At 47.8% G+C, this 18,742-nt stretch overlaps 1 protein-coding gene across 4 annotated transcripts in view; it reads right to left on the bottom strand.

The window, feature by feature from the left end:
- Positions 1-18,742, bottom strand: part of Amotl1 (angiomotin like 1) — a 128,277-nt gene that overhangs the window by 78,428 nt on the left and 31,107 nt on the right. For 3 of the 4 annotated variants that reach the window (XM_037207757.1, XM_037207758.1, XM_037207759.1), the window contains one exon: positions 18,169-18,219. In XM_037207757.1, coding sequence (XP_037063652.1) covers positions 18,169-18,219 — 51 coding nt within the window. Of the gene's footprint in view, positions 1-18,168; positions 18,220-18,352; positions 18,399-18,742 lie in introns of those variants that run through there. The other variant, XM_028859588.2, reaches the window with a different exon arrangement.

The raw sequence follows: 18,742 nt of genomic DNA, 5'->3' as shown, positions 1-18,742 counted from the left end.
ACATCCTCTTCCGGCCTCCATGGGTGCCTGTACTCATCTGCACATATTCCTGCCACGCACATATGTATCATTTAAAATAAAACATGTTTCTGTTTAATTAGTATGTATTTATATTTACATGTGTGGTGACAAATGGGAAATGTATCCTTATGCTAGGACACAGTGTGTGTGTGTGTGTGTGTGTTACATATATAAACCTGTAGAAGACAGAAGGTAGACAACTGGGCAAAGGAGACAGGAAATCAAGTTAGAATCCTCTACGACCTTTGTTACTAACCATCACTGTACAAAGACAGACCGGGTTTTCTCCGGAGGCAGGGACCCAGTCCCTGTCACACGACATCCTGTCAGATATTCTGACGATGCTGAGTGTGAAGTAAGGAAGATGTCCTGGGGCTCACTCCCGTGGGGACACTAAGATGCTCTGCCTTCTCCAAAATGGAGCAGCTCAGCCTTGGTTTTTGTTAAAAGAATAGGGAAAAGAAGAAAAAAGATCAGAATCTTAATATCCAAGAAGACCTGTCACCAGCTCAGAGGACTTGTGACAGACAGTTCATCTTTCCTGTCACCTTGACCAGACTGAGAACCACTTAGAAGACACTTCTTTCTTGGAGGCCCTAGGAGGTGCTCCCAGAGAGGAGTCACTGAGGAGCTGCAGCCCATGGGCTCTCAGACTGGATAAAGGAGAAAGAGGAAGCCTTCTGCGCATCCACAGTGACCATTCTGCCTCCTGGCTGCAGAGGCCACCTGCACCGCTGCCTCATTCTCCTGCGCCGCGCATTCCCACCATGGCGGACTGTACCTAGAACTACGCCAAAGTAAGCTCTTCCCTCAAGTTGCTTTTTGCCAGGTGTTTCACGACAGCAATCGGAAACGTCCCCGTCACAGGATTCTCCTGTGTTCACACAAAACGTGACCCACGTCAAACCCCCGACTACCCGGGGTTTCCGTAGGAGGAGTTGATGTCTAGCTTCAGTTGTCTTATCGAGGTGATAAATACCCACTGAAAATCAAGTTTGATTACTGTAGGCCCCTGACTGAGTCAGGTGACATCGAATCCTGAGATATGGCACTGAGTCATCTCTGCCACATCTGCTAACAGAGAAGGAAAATCCAGTAAAAAGAGCGCAGCAGCCCCAGAGGGGTTCCCATAGCCAGGGCTGCTGGGTGAAGCTGAAGACCACTAGGGCTTGAATTCAGAAAGCAACAGAAGTGTTTACACAGCATGTCCCAGATATCATCATACCTAAAATAAATAAATAAATCTGGTGTCCTTTTATTTTTCTGAGCCTGCCAAATCCCTACTCATCCTGAGCATATCCTTAAACCTCAGGAAGGGTCAGGATAAAAGAGTTGTTGGCAGCCCATCCATGGGCCATGAACTCAAGTTAACATGAGCAGCACTATAAACAAATGAACAAAGACATCACAGAAGAGTCCAGGAGAGGAACAGCTCTCAGTAAGCAGTGGACTGTCAGCCACAAGAAGCTGATAACCGTGGCCCGGTGGTAACGTTTGTAACAGAGGGACAATGTCTGTAACTGAGTGACTCAATCAGTAGGAAACACGTGAGGATGGCTTTGTCCCACTGAACCTGAGTCAAACTTGGGTGCCTTTTGGGAGGGTGACAAACAGAGTCTGTCAGGCATCAAGACACAATAGCATTTTGGGAGGCACACAATGGGATCATTATGTAGTTCCCTGCTGATCTGGGTTTGCATGTGGAAAAAAAATCAGCCTTATCGATCCCACCCCACCCCCTGACCCCGCCACCCTGAACTCAGTCCTTGGACTGTGGTGAAAGAGCTCAAAGGGAGGGCATGGCCGGTCTAGAGCAGACACGATGCTTTTCACATCCTCTGCCTTACTCCATACCATTCACATCTCAACCTCATCCTCGAGGCTTAGTGTCCCCTCACCTCTGTGACTGAGTCTGTTTCCTCTTCCCTGGAGTCCTGAGAGTCTCTATGAACCCGAAAGAGCAACCGCAATCATGAGGGAAGTGTAAACTCTACACTAAGCACTTAGCACTCAGCATCTTGAGTAACTCCTCCCTGAGTCCTGTGAGGTCGGCACAGCCACACGCGTTTGGGTGTGGCGGTTGTTTTTCCTGCCCCTGTCCATTCCTCTCCATTCCGTGTCACTAGGTGAAAAGAACAGGGAGGAGAACAGCATGGACCTCAGAGAAGGAAGTAATGAGGGAGTGGAGAAAGAAAAGGAAAAAAGGGCAATGGTGGGACAGGCCTGTAATCTCAGCACTCACAGGCAGATGACTCTCCACCAGTTCGAGGCCAGCCTTGTCTACAGAGCAAGTCTAGGAGCCAGAGCTACACAGTGAGACTTTGTCTCAAAAAAAAAGATAGATAGATAGATAGACAGATAGATGATAGATAGATAGATGATAGATGATAGATAGATGATAGATAGATAGATAGATGATAGATAGATAGATGATAGATAATAGATGATAGATAGATAGATGATAGATGATAGATAGATAGACAGATAGATGATAGATAGATAGATAGATAGATAGATAGACAGATAGATGATAAAAAAATTGAAAAATAGATCAATCCATTTAACTTAATTTAAATGCAGTGGAGTAGAAGATGAGAACAGACAGTGTTTATTGAATGTGGCCTGGGCTATAGATGTGCTCATTCATCCAAACTTACTGATGCCTGGGGTGGGAATACAGAGATACCTGCCTCGGCTTGGGCACTGGTGGTTAAACCGCACCAGGGTCTGTCTGACAGGGACCTGGAGCTGCCTGCCTCCTTCTGTCTCCACAGTGAACCATCAGTTTGTGGCCTCCCTTTGAGAGTTTGTAGAGTTCGGGGTGGGCTGGGGTGGGGTGGGGTGGGGTCTTTGGTTTAAGAAGGACGTCGCTCAGTTGGGAGAGGGCTCCCTTGGCATGCAGGAACACACGGGTGGGATCTCCATCACCAAACAGCAGCAGCATGGCAACACACACCCGCAGCCCCAGCACTCAGAAGAAAAGAGGCACCAGGGTAAGAATTTCCAAGTCACCCTCAGTCCCTTCCATGACCCTCACTTCAGTGCCTACCAAGAGTTTCCGCCCTGACCTCCCTTACTGATTGAGTGTGACCTGAGAGTTGTGACCTGAAATAGGCCCTTGTCTTCCCAAGCTGCTTTTGTCCACGGTATTTTATCACAGCAGTAGAAACCCTAACTAAAACATTTAGTTTTCACTGTGAGTTTGAGGCCAGATTCGGCTCCATGAGATCCCATTCCCCTCCCCCACCTCCACAAAAAAAAAAAAAAAAAAAAGTGGAAGTAAGCTGACCAGCCAATCGTAGAAGTTTCTTATTTCCTGAAGGTCTTGAAGACAAGAACAGAGGAATTCTGGCAGATCCACAAGCCCAGTATGTATAGATACACACACACACACACACACACACACACACACACACACACACAGAGGCATGGTAGTGCACCCCGGCAGTCTCAGCATGTAGGAGGTGGACACAGGAGGTTCAAGACCATTCTTAACTATGTAGCCAATTTGAGATTAGACTATCTTGTCTCAAACAAACACCCTTTCTCAGCAGCAGACCATATGGAAGCCTCCTCTATCCCCAAACCATACTGATACTCCTGGTCCCCACAGCAGCCCAGGTTCTACTCCCAGACTCCTCTGCTCTATCAAGAAGCAGGAGCTGCCGTAAATCATTTCCAGGTGAGGGAGCCACTCTGTCCAGCATTAAAAAGCTGTAAAAACAAGCAGAAAATGGCACTTTTGCCAAGTGGCCAGTCACCATGTCCACAGGAGACCGAGGGCTCGAAGGTTCCAAGGGAGAAGAGACTTCAGGAGAAATAAATATTCAGATACATTTGGTGTTGAAATAAACACATGTCTGTGCTCTGGGGATGGATGCTCATCTCCAGAGATCCTGGAAGGGATGTGCAGCAGCAGAAAACCAGACAGCCACGCCAGCCCTGAACATCTGTTTCCCCCATTTTGCCAAGGAACATTCTTGTTTAAATCCCCTTTTATAATTTGACCTGCTCTACTTTCTGGCAGGGGGCCTCGGAAGGCATCCAGCTTCGAATGGAAAAGGGAAGGAGTAAGAGGTAAGAGAGGGGGCTGGCCTGAGCAGAGAGGCTGAGCACAGGGAGGGACTTGGGGAAGGGAAATGGGGGAAGGAAAGAGATAGAGGAAAGCAGGGAGAAGAGGGGGGGGCGTGAGGACGGGAGGGAGGGAAGGAAAGAGGGAGGGAAGAAGGGGAGGAGGGAGGGAGGGAAAGAGGGAAGGAAGAAGGGGAGGAGAGAGAGGGGCAGGAGGGAGGGAGGGAAAGAGGGGAGGAGGGGCAGGAGGGAGGGAGGGGGAGAGGGAGGGAGGGAAAGGAGGAGGGGGGCTGGCAACACGTGACAAGCAAGTCAGCTTAATGTGTCCACCTGATAAGACAGGGCACTACCTGGAAAGAGCCTCAACAAGTGTGCCCAGAAACCATGATCACAGCACCCTAGAAAAGACTAGACCAGTTATTCACACTCCTCAGCCCCCCCAGAGTGCTTAACGATTGGTACAATGCCAGCGATTCTGTGGGGGCACACTCCGGTTGAACATTCAGGAACAACTGGCCACAGTCCGATTCATTCCTACTAGAAACATCCACCTGGCAGAGGAAAGGCTCTTTCCTTCCTCTGCGCGCTTATCCCATAATCCCTCATTCTCCCTTGCTCCTTTCTCTCTCTCTTTTCCATCGTAGGCACCCACTCATCTTCTAGGACGCTCAGCCACTGTCCCCTTCTCAGCCCACTCTTACTCCCAGCTGGGATTGTCACCTCCTGGGCCACACTTTGTGAAGAGATCTCTGGGGAAAACAGGGATTCCTTTTAGCCCTGCTGAGCCCCACCCTGGACCAGCACCTTCCCACAGTGTCAGCCCCACCCACCCTGCTCTGCTTCCCTTACGTGTGTCAGCATCACCAGGAACCAGAGGAATTTCCAGTTCCAGGGCCTTCTGCAGCGGCACAGGAACCTCAGAGAAGTTTCTGCAGCTGCCGCTTTCCACCTTGTCAGAGAAAATGCCTTTGGAACATACTGATTATTATTGGATGGTCCCAAACACAAGGCTCTGAGCAACTGCCACCTCTTCAACAATGTGTCCTAAACAGCCACGTATGCCCAGGCCCCCGATAGGTGCGGCCCCTCTCCCCATACTTGGGAGAAGTAGCTTCAGGACCACCACCCCTAATCCATGATGCTCAAGTCCCAAGCCCTTCAAGTTAAAGGGTGTGGTTTTGCACATAACCCGCCCATGTCCTCCTTTGTAAACTTTAAATCATGTCTAGGCTGCTCACATCATCTAACACAGGCAAACACTGTTAAATGATGTTACATTGTGTTGTCTCAGGAATGATGAAAAGAAGTGCATATATGTTCAGTAAAGACACAATTAAAAAAAAAAAATCTGTCCACAGGTGGTTGGGTCCATAAATGTGAAATCAGAAAGTAAAGAGGTTCAAGTGTGCGTGTGCGTGTGCGTGTGCGTGTGTGTGTGTGTGTTTTGTTGTTGTTGTTTTATTAAACTCTCAACTGAATCTCCCCAAAAGATAAGGTGTATTCTTTTCCCCAGGAAAGTGAGATTGGCCCCAAAACTAGGGAGTCTATGTCTAATCTGCTAACTAGCTAGGTAGTCTCTGGCAGACAGTTTCATCTCTCTGAGCCTCTATTTCTTCTCCATAAAATGCAAATATCTTAGTGGGCTTTACTGAGTTGGTCTGAGGATGAAATGGGCTGCTATGCCCAGAAAGATAAGTCAGCAGAAACTTTAGCTCAGTGTGGGCGACAGTAATCATGTGAAGTCCTCTGTGATTGTTCTGTTGGAGCCAGGAGGCTGGACCACACCCTGTGGTAGGGTGAGGTTTCCTGCGAAGGGAACTGAATTTTCCACTGTCAATCATTTGGACAAAAAATTCATCTGGAGTAAAATCTCCCCCGCCTCCCATAAGTTCCGTCTGATGCCTCCAAGGCAGACAGCTAGACCCACAGGCTTCCCAGGGGTGGAGACAGCTGGGCTGGTTCCAGGAGTGGAGTTAGAGAAGAGCTCAGGCTAGGCAGAAGGCCAAGTGGATCTCAGCCCCAGGATGAGCTGGATTTCTGCAGTTATCAGAAGGACTAGGCCCTTTCTGAAACTGCAAGAGGATCCTGGGTACCAAATCTTCATGCCTGCAAGCAGCAGAACCCAGGACAATGGGAACCAGCCTCCACTGAGCACACCAAGACCAAGGCTCTAAGTCTGGATGTAAGCAGGGACACCAAGGGCCATGGCCAGCATCAAGTGGCCACCATTTTTGTAGAAGAGAGGTCATGAACTGTTTGCTATGGTGTTTTGTTATTGTTGGTTTTTATTTTTTGGTTTTTTGTTTGTTTGTTTTTTGCTTGTTTGTTTGTTTGTTTGTTTTTGTTTTTGTTTTTGTTTTTTTTTTTTTGAGACAGGATTTCTCTGTGTAGCTTTGGAGCCTGTCCTGAAACTCGCTCTGTAGACCAGGCTGGCCTCGAACTCAGAGATCCACCTGGCTCTGCCTCCTGAGTACTGGGATTAAAAGTGTGCGCCACCACCACTCGGTCATGGTGTTTCCTGGATCCAGTGAGGCACACTGGCTTCCTGATCTCTGGACACAATGCTGCCACAGCCATCATCCTCCCTTGAGGATTACAGGACATTAAACTGGATGGTAACTTGAAAGAAAACCATGGTTACTTAAGTCAAGTGGCCTGAAGAGTCCTTGGAAATTGTTGTATTGGGGTTACCAAATGTGGGGGTGGGAGTATGGCTTAAATCCCACTGGTGAGGTGGTATGGTTCCTTTATGTGAAGTCTGTGAAGAGCATAAGTGCTTGGAAAGTCTGGTTCTTTTGTATCTTTGCTCATCTCATATAAGTGGGAGAGATGAAACCAGATCTGTGATGATTTCTCCCAGAGAGGTCTGTGCAAGATTTCTAAAGCCTTGACACAGAACGGGGAAGACGTGGCAATATTATTTTAAGTGCGAATGTAAAAAATTAAATGTTTACAAATTTTAGATCATGCTGAAAAGTGTCCCAGTCCCTGCTTAGGGCCAGGAAGATGTCTAAGGTGAGTTCCTGCAGTCAGCTGCTGAGTTCAGATGCTGCTCACCACTATGGCCTGAAGTCAGCACCATTATTATCCTACTGCATCAATCAAGGTTCAAGAGGAGTGACTGACAGGAGTTTGAAGAAGGACTGCTTAGCAAACTGTAATGCTCAAGGCTAAGGAAAAGCAAGGAGTTAGAATGAATCACCCAGTGCTGGTCACAGTGGGGGATGTTACGGTCCCTGTGACGCTAATGTGAAGTGCTATCTTGATTGGGTTAAGGGATACTCCCAATGTCCCCATCCCCATCCCAGATGCATCCAGAACTTCTCATTAGCCCAGTCCAGGTGGAAGTCTAGAAACACATCACAAAGAGAAATTATCTAAGGCACAAAACAGAGTGGAAAAGACTGATGAGTAGGTCTGGAGATACAGTCTGAAAATAGCTGGCACCTGATCTTACTGATTATGAGACTGTGGATACTGATGAACCTGCCCAAGACCACAAGGCAAGTAAGAAGTAAGCTAATATCCAAACCTACACAGTGTGTCTCTGGTCCATACTCTTGGCCTCTAAGACACAGTGCCCATAATCTGTTAAGACTACTGTTACCCAGTACCCCTCTTCCTCTCTCTACTCTACCCCGCCACTCCGATAAGAGACTCCTTCTCTCCTCGTCTAGTCGATTTCCAGCCTGCTTAGAGCTGGGAACGGCAATAGCACTGAGATTCAGGCTGCAGAGGAGAGAGGAAAGCTGTGTGCTGCTTTCAGGCCTTGCCTCAGCCCTTCTCTTTCCTCCCTGTGGAGTGTGGATGTGCTGTGGAATGGGAGTCAGCTCCTTCTGACCACTGCATGGACCTGCCCTGGAGGATCCCGAGCATGGAGAAACTGCCCCACCAGTCATGGACTGCTGATACCTGTTGGGAAAGGGAAATTAGCCTGGACCCTGTTTAAGCATATGCATGTTGGCTTTCGTGAGAGCAGCCCAAGTAACAAAGAGGCCAAGCTTGTCTATGGCCAAAGTGAGACTCGGGTCACAGTCTGAGCAGTAAGAGAACTAAGACTGCTGGGATGATCATCTGTGTATGAGCTCCCCTGTCCTGGCACCAAGGTAGACTGTACTGTCCAGCCCTTCCTTCCAGAGAGATAACAGGCCTGGTCTCCGCTGGAATATGAGGGAAAGAGGACTTCTGTCTTCGGGCAGGATTGTCAAGGGTGAGTGTACTCTTCTCCTAACACCCCTGACTCACTTCTTTCTTAAATGGACACAGAGGATCCAGTGGAGTTTATAAACCCCAAGACCTTGGTATCTCATGGTGATACTAGAGAGTAAAGCAGCCTGGATTCTCAATGCTGTGTGGAGTGAGGTGGAGCCTTCTAATATCCCAATGCTGGACTCAATCACAAGCCAGAAACAAGATTTTCCTGTGTTAGGCCACTGGCATTCAGGTTTAGCCTATCCAGAGTCAAACATACAGACTCTTACACAGCTCCAAAGCCCTCCCTCGTTTACGATGCTGTGGTGGGTGAACATTTAAGTTACTATTTTAAGGAAATTACACAAATGCTATCTTTTTCTCCCTTAGCTGGTCCCACACATCCTGCCCGGATAAGGCAGGCAAGAATAGCATGAGCAAACCCTTTTTCTCATGGTACACTGGCCCATGGGGGGTGGGATGGGGGTGTTGGGGTGTTAATACTGATGGCTCCCAAGAAGGCTGTTCTCAGGGACCTCGTCTTCCACTCTCCCAGGGCAGTTCACAGGGTCTGAGCAGACACCAACAAGGCTCACTCAGGGGCCGAGACAAGAAGCCACTGCACAGGACAAGCAATCAGGGAACAGAGAATGGGCACAGTCTGCTTTGGGTGCCAGTGGGTTTCTTCCCAAGGTCCAATTTTTCTAAAATAAGCATGTATTCCTGCACACTAAGACATTAAAGTTCTAAAATGTCAGGATTTCTTGTTTGTTTTTTGTTTTGGGTTTTGTTGTTGTTGTTGTTTTTGTTTTGTTTTGTTTTTTTAGGACAGGGTTTCTCTGTATAGCCCTGGCTGTCCTGGAACTCGCTCTGTAGATCAGGCTGTCCTTGAATTCAGACATTTTCCTGCCTCTGCCTCCCCAAGTGCTGGGACTAAGGTCATACACTATCATGCCCACCCGGCTAAAATGTCAGTTTTAAAGATACAAAATAAACTTAATAATCACAAGGAACAAATAAAGAAGATAGTAGATCAGGAATCCAGTCCCCTCTGTCACTATGAAGTTTCAGGGTGGGAATGTGGTCCATCATGATGGGAAGACACGCTGGCAGAAGCTGATTGCTCACATCTTAGCTGAGGGGAAGCACAAAAGGCTATCTGGCTTTCTCCTTCTTCCCTTCTGATTCAGTCAGGGACTCCAACCATAGGGTGGTACCATAACCTTCAGGGCAAGTCTCCTCCCTAAGCTAATCATCCCTAGAAATGCTAAAACACTCTTACAGACACTTGCAAGGGTATGCCTCAGTGACACCTTTAGCATCCCTTAACCTAATCAAGTGGTTAGGTTGACAATAAAAAGGAAGAATCACCCTCAGTGGTATCTCATGACACTTTTGCATCCAGTGCAAATTAATCTTAGAGATCTAAAACGACCCAGGAAAGGAAGTCCCATAGGGATGAGGCATCCTCCCTATGCCTACTCAATAAGCAGTTATTAAAGATTTACATATGTCCAGCATTCTGTAAAGGTGAAGGGACAACCACGATCTGTGTAGTGGATGTTAGCTTTACCTGCACACTGGACTGTGTAACTCAACAAAACAAGAACAACAAAGAAAAACAACATTGATTCTTGGGTCTCCCCTCCAGGGGTTGTGTTGCAGAAATTCAAGATTATGAACTGGTCTCAGGATATGAAAAGATGCCAATGTTCAGCCAAGGCTGAGAACTGTTACATGGAGATTTGACTAAGAATGGCTCCCATAGGCTCATATATTGGAATGGCTGTTCCCTAGTTGATGGAACTGTTTGGGAAGGATTAGGAGGTGTGGCCTTGTTGGAGGAGGTGTGTCACTGGAGGTAGACTTGGAGGTTTCAAAAGCCCATACCATTCCTAGTCTCAGTCTCTTGAGTCTCCTCCCTGTCTCTTTCTGCTCTGTTTCTCCCCTGTCTCTGTCTTTCCCTCTTTCTCTCCTTTCTCTGTCTCTGTTTCTCTCTCTCTCCCTCTCTCTGTCTCCTGATTATGGATCAGATGTAAGCCCTCAGTGACTGCTCCAGCACCATGTCTACTACCTGCCTGCTGCCAGTCCCTTGATATCATGGTCATGGACTCACCCTCAAACTGTAAGCCTCAATCAACTTTTCTATCACTTGTCTCTCAAATGTTGTCTCTTCACAGCAACAGAAAAGTAACTAAGACGTCCTAGGAGGGCATGGCACATGGAAACAGAGTTGAAGGATGGATCCAAGTTACAGGGGGGAAGGGGGAGGAGGAAGAACATGCAGGCAGAGGTAACAAAGGGATTTAGGAAACTGGCCAGCACAACTAGAATGTTGTAGTGGATGGGAGGATGCACATCTGAGAGATCTTCCTGTGTTGGACCAAGGGCCTAGTTTACAGGAGAGCCAGTTACAGGCAATTAAGCAGAGTGCTGTGATTTAAATGTGCGAAGTCCCTACGGTTCATGTGCGAACACTTGGTCCCCACTGATGATGCTGTTTCGGAATGTTATGGAAGTAGGGCCTCACTGGAAGAACGGGGTCACTGTGCCTTGAAGTCTGATAACCTGGGACCATTTCCTGTCTGCTCTCTGCTTCCTCACTATGGGTCAACATGACCAGCTGCCTCGTGTTCCCAACACCAAACCTCCCCAACCCCCACTGACTGTATTCTTTCTCAGACCCTGAGCTGAAGCAAACTGTTCTTCTACTAAGTTGCTTTATTGGATATTTTGACACAGCAAGAAGAAATGTAACCATTATACAAGGGCAGACGTGGTGAAGCCTAGGTTCATTCCAAGTCTCACACATCCTTGCTCTCCTCTCCCACAGAAAGCCATCAAATTCACCTGGATGCAAGACTGCAGAATGGTCATTTCCCTCCATAGAAAACTCCAGCAGTGGAGAGGGTGTGATGTCTGGACCCATCATCGAACCTTCCACTAACATCCATCAGCAGATGTGTTCCTTTTTCTGTTGCCTTTTCAAAAACTCTGGTTTATGTGACTTGATTTCATTATACACTAGAGAAACCTGCCATCTGCAACAGTGAAAATAACTCTTCTTAATTTGTTAGCAGATTGATATAAAAATTCAGAGGCAGATTGACTACCAATCATATGCCAAGAAAGTAATGGAGTTTGCCACCGAAGACCTCAGATGGAAAATCATTCCACACACTGTTCTAGGGACACAAGTCCCTAGATAATCCATTGACCTCATCACCATCCTCAACTGAGAGACTTGGATGTTAGATAGGGTATGAGGATACTTCCGGAAATTAAAATAGTTTAGCTACTAGATGGAACATTTGATAAAAAGCAATCCCATCATTCAAGTATAGTAAATCAGAGTCTTTCAAATGAACAACAACAACAAAAATCCTAGCCAAGTGTTTAAGGACTTCTGTGACGTGGTACAGAACAATAAATGTACATTTGGTCTTCACTTCCTTTGCTTGTTGTCTTAGTGTTTTTATTGCTGTGAAGAAACACCATGACTAAGGCAATGCTTATAAAGAAAACATTTAATGGGGGGTCACTTACAGTTTCAGAGGTTCAGTGCATTATCATCATGATGGGGAGCACGGTGGCATGCAGGCAGACATGGTGCTGGAACTGAGAGTGCTACATCTTGCAGGCAACAGGAAGTCAACTGACTGTCACATTGAGAAAAGCTTGACCAAAAGAGGCCTGAAAGCTCACCCTCACAGTGACACACTTCCTCCAACAAGGCCACACCTCCTGATAGCGCTCCTCCCTTTGAGGACCATTTTCTTTTAAACCATCACATTTCACTCCCTGGCCCCCAAAGGCTTATAGCCATATCATAATAGAAAATTGCATTCAGTCCAACTTCAAAAGTCCTCATAGTCTATAACAGTGTCAAACTTATTTCAAAGTCCAAAGTCTCTTCTGAGACACAGGGCAATCTCTTAACTGTAATCATCTGTAAAAATCAAAATCAAAAAGCAGATCACATACTTCTAACATATAATGGCATGGGATATACATTACCATAGTAAGGAAACACTGGACCAAAGCAAGACTGAAAACCAGCCGGACAAACTCCAAACTCTGCATCTCTATGTATGATGTCAAAACACTCTTCAGATCTCTAATTCTGTTCAGCTTTGTTGACTGCAACACACTTCTTTCTTGAGTTGGTTCCACTCCCTATTAGCAGCTCTCCTCAGCAGGTATCCCATGACTCTGGCATCACTAACATCTTGAGTTCTCCAAGCAATCCAGACTTCAAACTTCACAGCTTCATGCAATGGCCTCTCTACTAGGCCTTCAGGGACACCCCTGACACATGCCTGGCCTCATAGCTTTCTTTAGGTGCAGAGGCAAATTCCATAACCTGGTTCTTCTATCATTAACTCTAAAGCCAGAACCAAGTGGCCAAAGCCGCCAAGTTCTGCTGCTTACTAGGGCTGAACATGGCCCCCTCATTCAATTACATCTTCACTAGCTTTCTGTCCTTCATTGCCTAAGCTTGGCTGTCCAGGCTATAGACCAAACTCAGAGATCTGGCCTCAAACTCAGAGATCTGCCAGCCTCTGCCTTCCCAGTGCTGGGATTAAAGGTGTGCCCCACCATACCCAGCTCTAAGCTTTTCTTTAGTTCATTTTCACAAGTTGGAAACTTAACTAAGTGAGATCTTACCCTGAGGTCATTACTCCCTATATTCCATATGTCTTAATCCATTTATCTTCTTGAACATAGGATTTAGCTCCATTTAACTTCCTGGTGTTTTCTCCTCAAAATTTACATTTTGTAATTTGCTCTACTCAGCTTGCTCCTTTTTATTTTATTTTTTTATTTTATTTATTTATTTATTTATTTATTATTGGTTTTTCGAGACAGGGTTTCTCTGTGTAGCTTTGCGCCTTTCCTGGGACTCACTTGGTAGCCCAGGCTGGCCTGGAACTCACAGAGATCCGCCTGCCTCTGCCTCCCGAGCGCTGGGATTAAAGGTGTGCGCCACCACCGCCCAGCTGCTTCCTCCTTTTTATTAAAAATCTTTATAATGAACACTAGTAACCATATGACAGAGTGTACACTAGGCTGTTTTGAGATTTCCTCTGCCAACAGAATTAATCCAAAACTCTTCATTTTAGCCTCAGGCAGACTCTTTGGATAAGGGCAAAAAGCAGCCCCTTTCTTCACCAAAACATTACAAGAACAATCTCTAGGTGTTAGTATTCTGATCCGTCCCCTTGAAATCCCACCCCTTGGCACTGCCCTATGTCCTGACATAAAAGCTTCTTTTTAAGGAGAAACTCCATCCCTTACCCTCTCTCTTTCTATTCCCACAAGGTGTACACCCTCTCTCCTCTCTCCCTCTCCCCTCTCTCTCTTTCCCCATCAAATAAAATTCTTCACTGAGCGCTATCTGCATAGCATCTCTGTCTCTCATCCACCGTGAGGCGCCTTAGCTCTACCTGCCAAAGCCTCCCGCTGTATCAGAACACTAGGCATCATACTAAAACTCTCCTCTGAAACCTCTTGACCCAGGCACCCACAGTTCAACAAGTCACAGTCGGCACCTCTGTCTTCCCTGCTTCCCTAGGATGGCCCATTGCAGCACTTACAACGTTCAACTGCTTTCTGATCCACAGTTCCAAAATCCATATTCCTTCAAACAAAAGCGTAGCCAGGCCTATCACAGTAACACCTGGTACCAACTTCTGTCTTAGTCAGGGTTTTATTGCTGTGAAGAGACACCGGGCCACAGCAACCCTTATAAAGGAAACATTCATTGGAGTGGCTTACAGTTTCAGAGGTCCAGTCCATTGTCATCATGACAGGGAGCATGGCAACATCCAGGCAAATGTCTTGCTGAGACTGCTACATCTTGCAGGCAACAGGAAGTCAACTGGCTGTCACACTGAGGGAAGCTTGAGCAAAAGAGACCTCAAAGCCCACCCCCACAGTGACACACTTCCTCCAACAAGGACACACCTTCTAATAGTGCCACTCCCTTTGGGGGCCATTTTTTTTTTTTCAAACACAGGTACAGAGTTCTTAGAAACCTTGGAATTTCCCAAGAGGTGACAATCCTTTTCTAAGTCTATTCTAATCAGGTACTAGAAATGGAAAGTGCTTACATAGCTACCAGAGGTAGGAGCTGATGGTCAGCAGAACCACCCTATCTTTAGAACTTGGGAACTTTGGGTTGGATGTAGCTCTTTTCAGTTCCCAGGATCCTACCTGGCCTCTGGGAAGGGGGAGGGGCTGAAGATTGAGTCAGTCACTAAGGTGGCTTGAATGAAAAATGTCCCCCACAGGTTTACATACTTGTACACCTGGTCCCCAGTTGGTGGTGCTGTTACGGGAGGTTATGGGACCTTTAACATGTGGAGACTTGCTGAAGGAAATATGTCACTGGAGGCTTTGAGAATTTATGGCTTGCTCTCTGCTTCCTACATATGGATGGAAATGTGATTTCTGAGATTCCTACTCAAGCAGCCTCCTGCCATGCCTGCCGAACCATTATGAACTCCCCCTCTAGGACCATGAGCTCAAATGAACCCTTCCCTCTATGAGTTGCCTTGGTCATGGTGTTTTATCACACAACAAAAGAGAAATTAATAGTCACCAATAGCTGAAGATTATCCCTATCATACCTACACAAAATAGAGCCTCTCTAAACACTAAATGAAATTTGGAGAGATCTAGGGTTGGCCATCCATCACACCCCCACGTTAGGAAGCTGCGTACTTTCCAAGATGGCCCTGTGCGTAGCACTGTTGCACATCTTGCCCTATATGGCTCTTCATTTGACTCTTCCCTCGTCTTCTTTATCTTTTTCTGGAGTTCCATTGACATTATTGAACTGGAGTGTGGCAGACTTTCTTTGGGTCACCAACCAGCTCCCAAATCATGATATGGAGACTTCTTATTAGTTATGAATGCTCAGTCTTATCTTCTGCTCATCCCACTAGCTCTTATAACTTAATTTAACCTGTTTCTCTTCATCTATATTTTGCCTCAGGGCTTTCACCTTTCTTTCTTTCTGTATGTCCTACTCCACGGTGTCTGGCTGCCTGGCTGGCGTCTCCCTCTCTTTCTCTCTCCTCACAAGCCTAGGTTCCTCCTCCTGTGTATGCTCCCTGGCCACCAGCCCCTCTTATTCCTCTACTGCCTAGCTATTGGCCGTTCAGCTTTTTATTAGATCGATCAGGTGCCTTAGGCAGGCAAAGCAACACACCTTTACATTGTTCAACAAGAGCAGCATAAACAAATGGAACACATCTTTGCCTAGTTAAAGTAATATTCCACATCACTAGAGGAAAATGTGGTGGGAACTGTCAATTTGTAGTCAAGTGACTCCACTTGGAAGTGTGAAGCCACTGCTTGCAATTGGCATCTGAAGAGGAAACAGCCTTGTGTGACTGAACCCACACCATACACTAAGTCTGGTAAGCAATGGCAGGATTTCATTAGATGGTAGGTCAACCATGTCAGATCTGCACAGAATAGGACGATTGCTTGGTGTGGGGAGCCTACCCAGTGGGTGTCCACGGGGTGGTGGGCAGAGAAATCATCTCCTCCAGCTCCCCTAGATCTCCCTCTCGGGATGATCTAGCCAGGGCTGAACCTCTGCTCCCAAGCTCACTGAAGCAGGAGGGGTGTTTTCCCTGATGTGTCCAAGCCAGGTGCCAGAAACTGTCATCAGGAACGCCCTCTGACCTGAATTGTGTGGAAAGAGCTCATCCAGGCTCACCCAGAGAGCAGCTCTTCAGGGAGAACTAGCCTGAAGCATGAGCACATCCAACAGACACCTCAGCTTCCGGCCCCTCAAAACACCTTAGGACACCGGAAGCAGAAGACTCCAGACAGCGTAATCAGAATCAACACATTTCTGTTGTTTACCAACTGCCCAGCCTATAGATGGCTTTTGTTATTGTCACTATTACTGTTTACAGCCCAAACAGAAGAGCCGCCCTCACCTCCACCTGAGAAAACTGGCATGTCTCAGGCAAGCTGGAGAAGAACAAAAGTTATTTTCTCACTGTAAATTAAAGAGAAAAAAGGCCATTTTCTCATTTACTGCCTATTGGGGTGCTGCTCCTGTTTGTGAGTGCCGCAGCAGGGCAGTCCAGTCTGTTATCCCAGAGGGAGGTGCGGAGATGCGAGAGGACCAACACCCGGCCTTCAGAGACAGACAGACTACTCGCAGCTAGACGGCCCCCTTCCTCCCAGCAAGCAGAGCGAGCTTGCCTTTGCTCTCGCCCAGCCCCAGCAAAGGGGCTGAACTGTATCTGCCATACTGTGTCGTGGAGGTGCCATCAGTGTGAAAGGACAAGTGGAAAACACGACCCAGTCCCTCTAATAACTCACTTCTGGAAAGCGGCTTGCATGTCATTTGCATTTGCAGAGAGGATTCACCACTGTGCCTGGAAGACCAGCTTTGCTCCAGTGTTGGATCGGAGATGCAGCCTCTACAGAGCTGCAGCAGCCTCATCTACAGAGCTGCAGCAGCCTCATCTACAGAGCTGCAGCAGCCTCATCTACAGAGCTGCAGCAGCCTCATCTACAGAGCTGCAGCAGCCTCTACAGAGCTGCAGCAGCCTCGTCTAAGAGGCTGCAGCAGCCGTCTACAGAGCTGCAGCAGCCTCCATCTACAAGAGCTGCAGCAGCCTCATCTACAGAGCTGCAGCAGCCTCATCTACAGAGCTGCAGCAGCCTCATCTACAGAGCTGCAGCAGCCTCATCTACAGAGCTGCAGCAGCCTCATCTACAGAGCTGGAGCAGCCTCACGACTGCGTGAACAAGTTTTCTGCGCAGACAAAGCACTCTCCCCTACCTCAGGATGCAGCCTTGGGAGACAGACCTTTTGTTTGTTTGGCTGGTTGCTTTTATTTTTTCTTATTCTGGAGACAGGGTCTCTGTCTGTAGTACCGATTAGCATCGTATTCACAGTGATCCTCCTGTCTCAGCCTCCCAAGTGCTGGGGTTTCAGGAACAAGTCACCATGTCTACCTTTTGACCTATTTTCAGTGCTTGGCACCAAGAAGGGAATGCAAGTTGCTGCTAGGGTGGAATTTCACTTCCAGTCCTATGGTGCATCATAGAGACACATATCCCAGGATGAGGCCGGCAACAGCAACAGGCTCTATGGACAAACACTGCTGTGGGCAGTATCTCCTCCCAGTTATTGCTACCTTGCATCATCCCCTCAAATCTTATTTCACGGCAGTAAGAGAACAACCAGAAGAGCCTTGGCAAACCAGGCTGCTAGCAGCTGAGCAAACACCGAGAGCAGAGTAAGGGAAAAGAGTCCACTACCGGCCACCAAGTGAGGCTGGGTACAGGGATGCAAGATCGCCTTCCCTTCACACAGGGAAGTCTGTCTGTCCCTAATCACAGACCACGGTCTCTAATGGCCACAGGCACGGGAGGATGCGGTGTTCCATTCCTAACGCCTACAGACTAAATGAGAAGTGAACACCAGGGAGGGAAGGGGCCCCTAGGATCTGTAATTTAATGACTACACAGCTGCTTCCAGAGAAAGAATACCCTAGGGTCCTTCTCCTACTGGTACTTGGCAAGACAGAAGCAGACACCGTCAAGATCCGGCGGGAGTTCAGGATGGTCACAGAAGCCAGGTTGGGAAGTTTGTCGTGCTGCAAGTGGCAACTGGTGTGTGTGTGTGTGTGTGTGTGTGTGTGTGTGTGTGTGTGTGTTTGCGCGCGCGCACGTGCCATCCCTAAAATGCTCCAACCAAGGAAAGGCCGGTAGCCAATCCTAGAGAATGTAGCCTGCATCCCCGCATGTCTCCTGATCTTTTCCATCCACCTTCCACCCGATTCCCTCTGGAACGTCGCAGTTCCGGGACGGAATTCCAGCAGTGGCGAGAAAAAGGAAAAGACTTACCTAACTCCTCCGGGCTGTAAGGCGCTGGAGTGGTGTCCACAAAATCACTGTCTAAGGGAAGAAGGAAAACAGAAAACAAAAACTGAGTCGCTGCAACCATGCAGGTTCAATAAATCGGGCATCCTAGAGAGCTCAGGTCCCTTAGAAAAGCGCGGGGCTCTCTCCAGCGATTAGACTGGCGAACCTTGATCCACGCAGAATTCGGACTGCCTCATCCACTGAATGTGAGGACTCGCTGAAGAAACTTGGGGAGCGGTTCAACCTAGGAGCACTCATCCAGAAGCCCGCAGGTGCGCACCAACTTTCCTGGTTGGGATTGCGCAGTTCCCGGGCAGCGGGGGCCGAGACCCCAACATCTGCCCTCAGCCCCTGGGGCGCATCGCTGGGTCCTCCGGACCCAGCGCTGACACCTCAACCAGAGAAAGCCCAAAGTTTTCCGAGATCGCGGAGGCTTGTGAACGCGCAGAGGCTGCGACAAGCGCTCAATGCGCCCAACCGGCCCCATGGCCTGCGTGCATCCCCGCCCGCCCGCCCGCCCGTTGCTAGGCTACCATGGCCATCACGAGGTTCGCTG

The sequence above is a fragment of the Peromyscus leucopus genome, chromosome 7 (genome assembly GCF_004664715.2).
Source record: "Peromyscus leucopus breed LL Stock chromosome 7, UCI_PerLeu_2.1, whole genome shotgun sequence".
Taxonomy (NCBI): domain Eukaryota; kingdom Metazoa; phylum Chordata; class Mammalia; order Rodentia; family Cricetidae; genus Peromyscus; species Peromyscus leucopus.
Note: the sequence above shows the minus strand (reverse complement) of the source record. Positions and strands in the feature narration are given on the sequence as shown.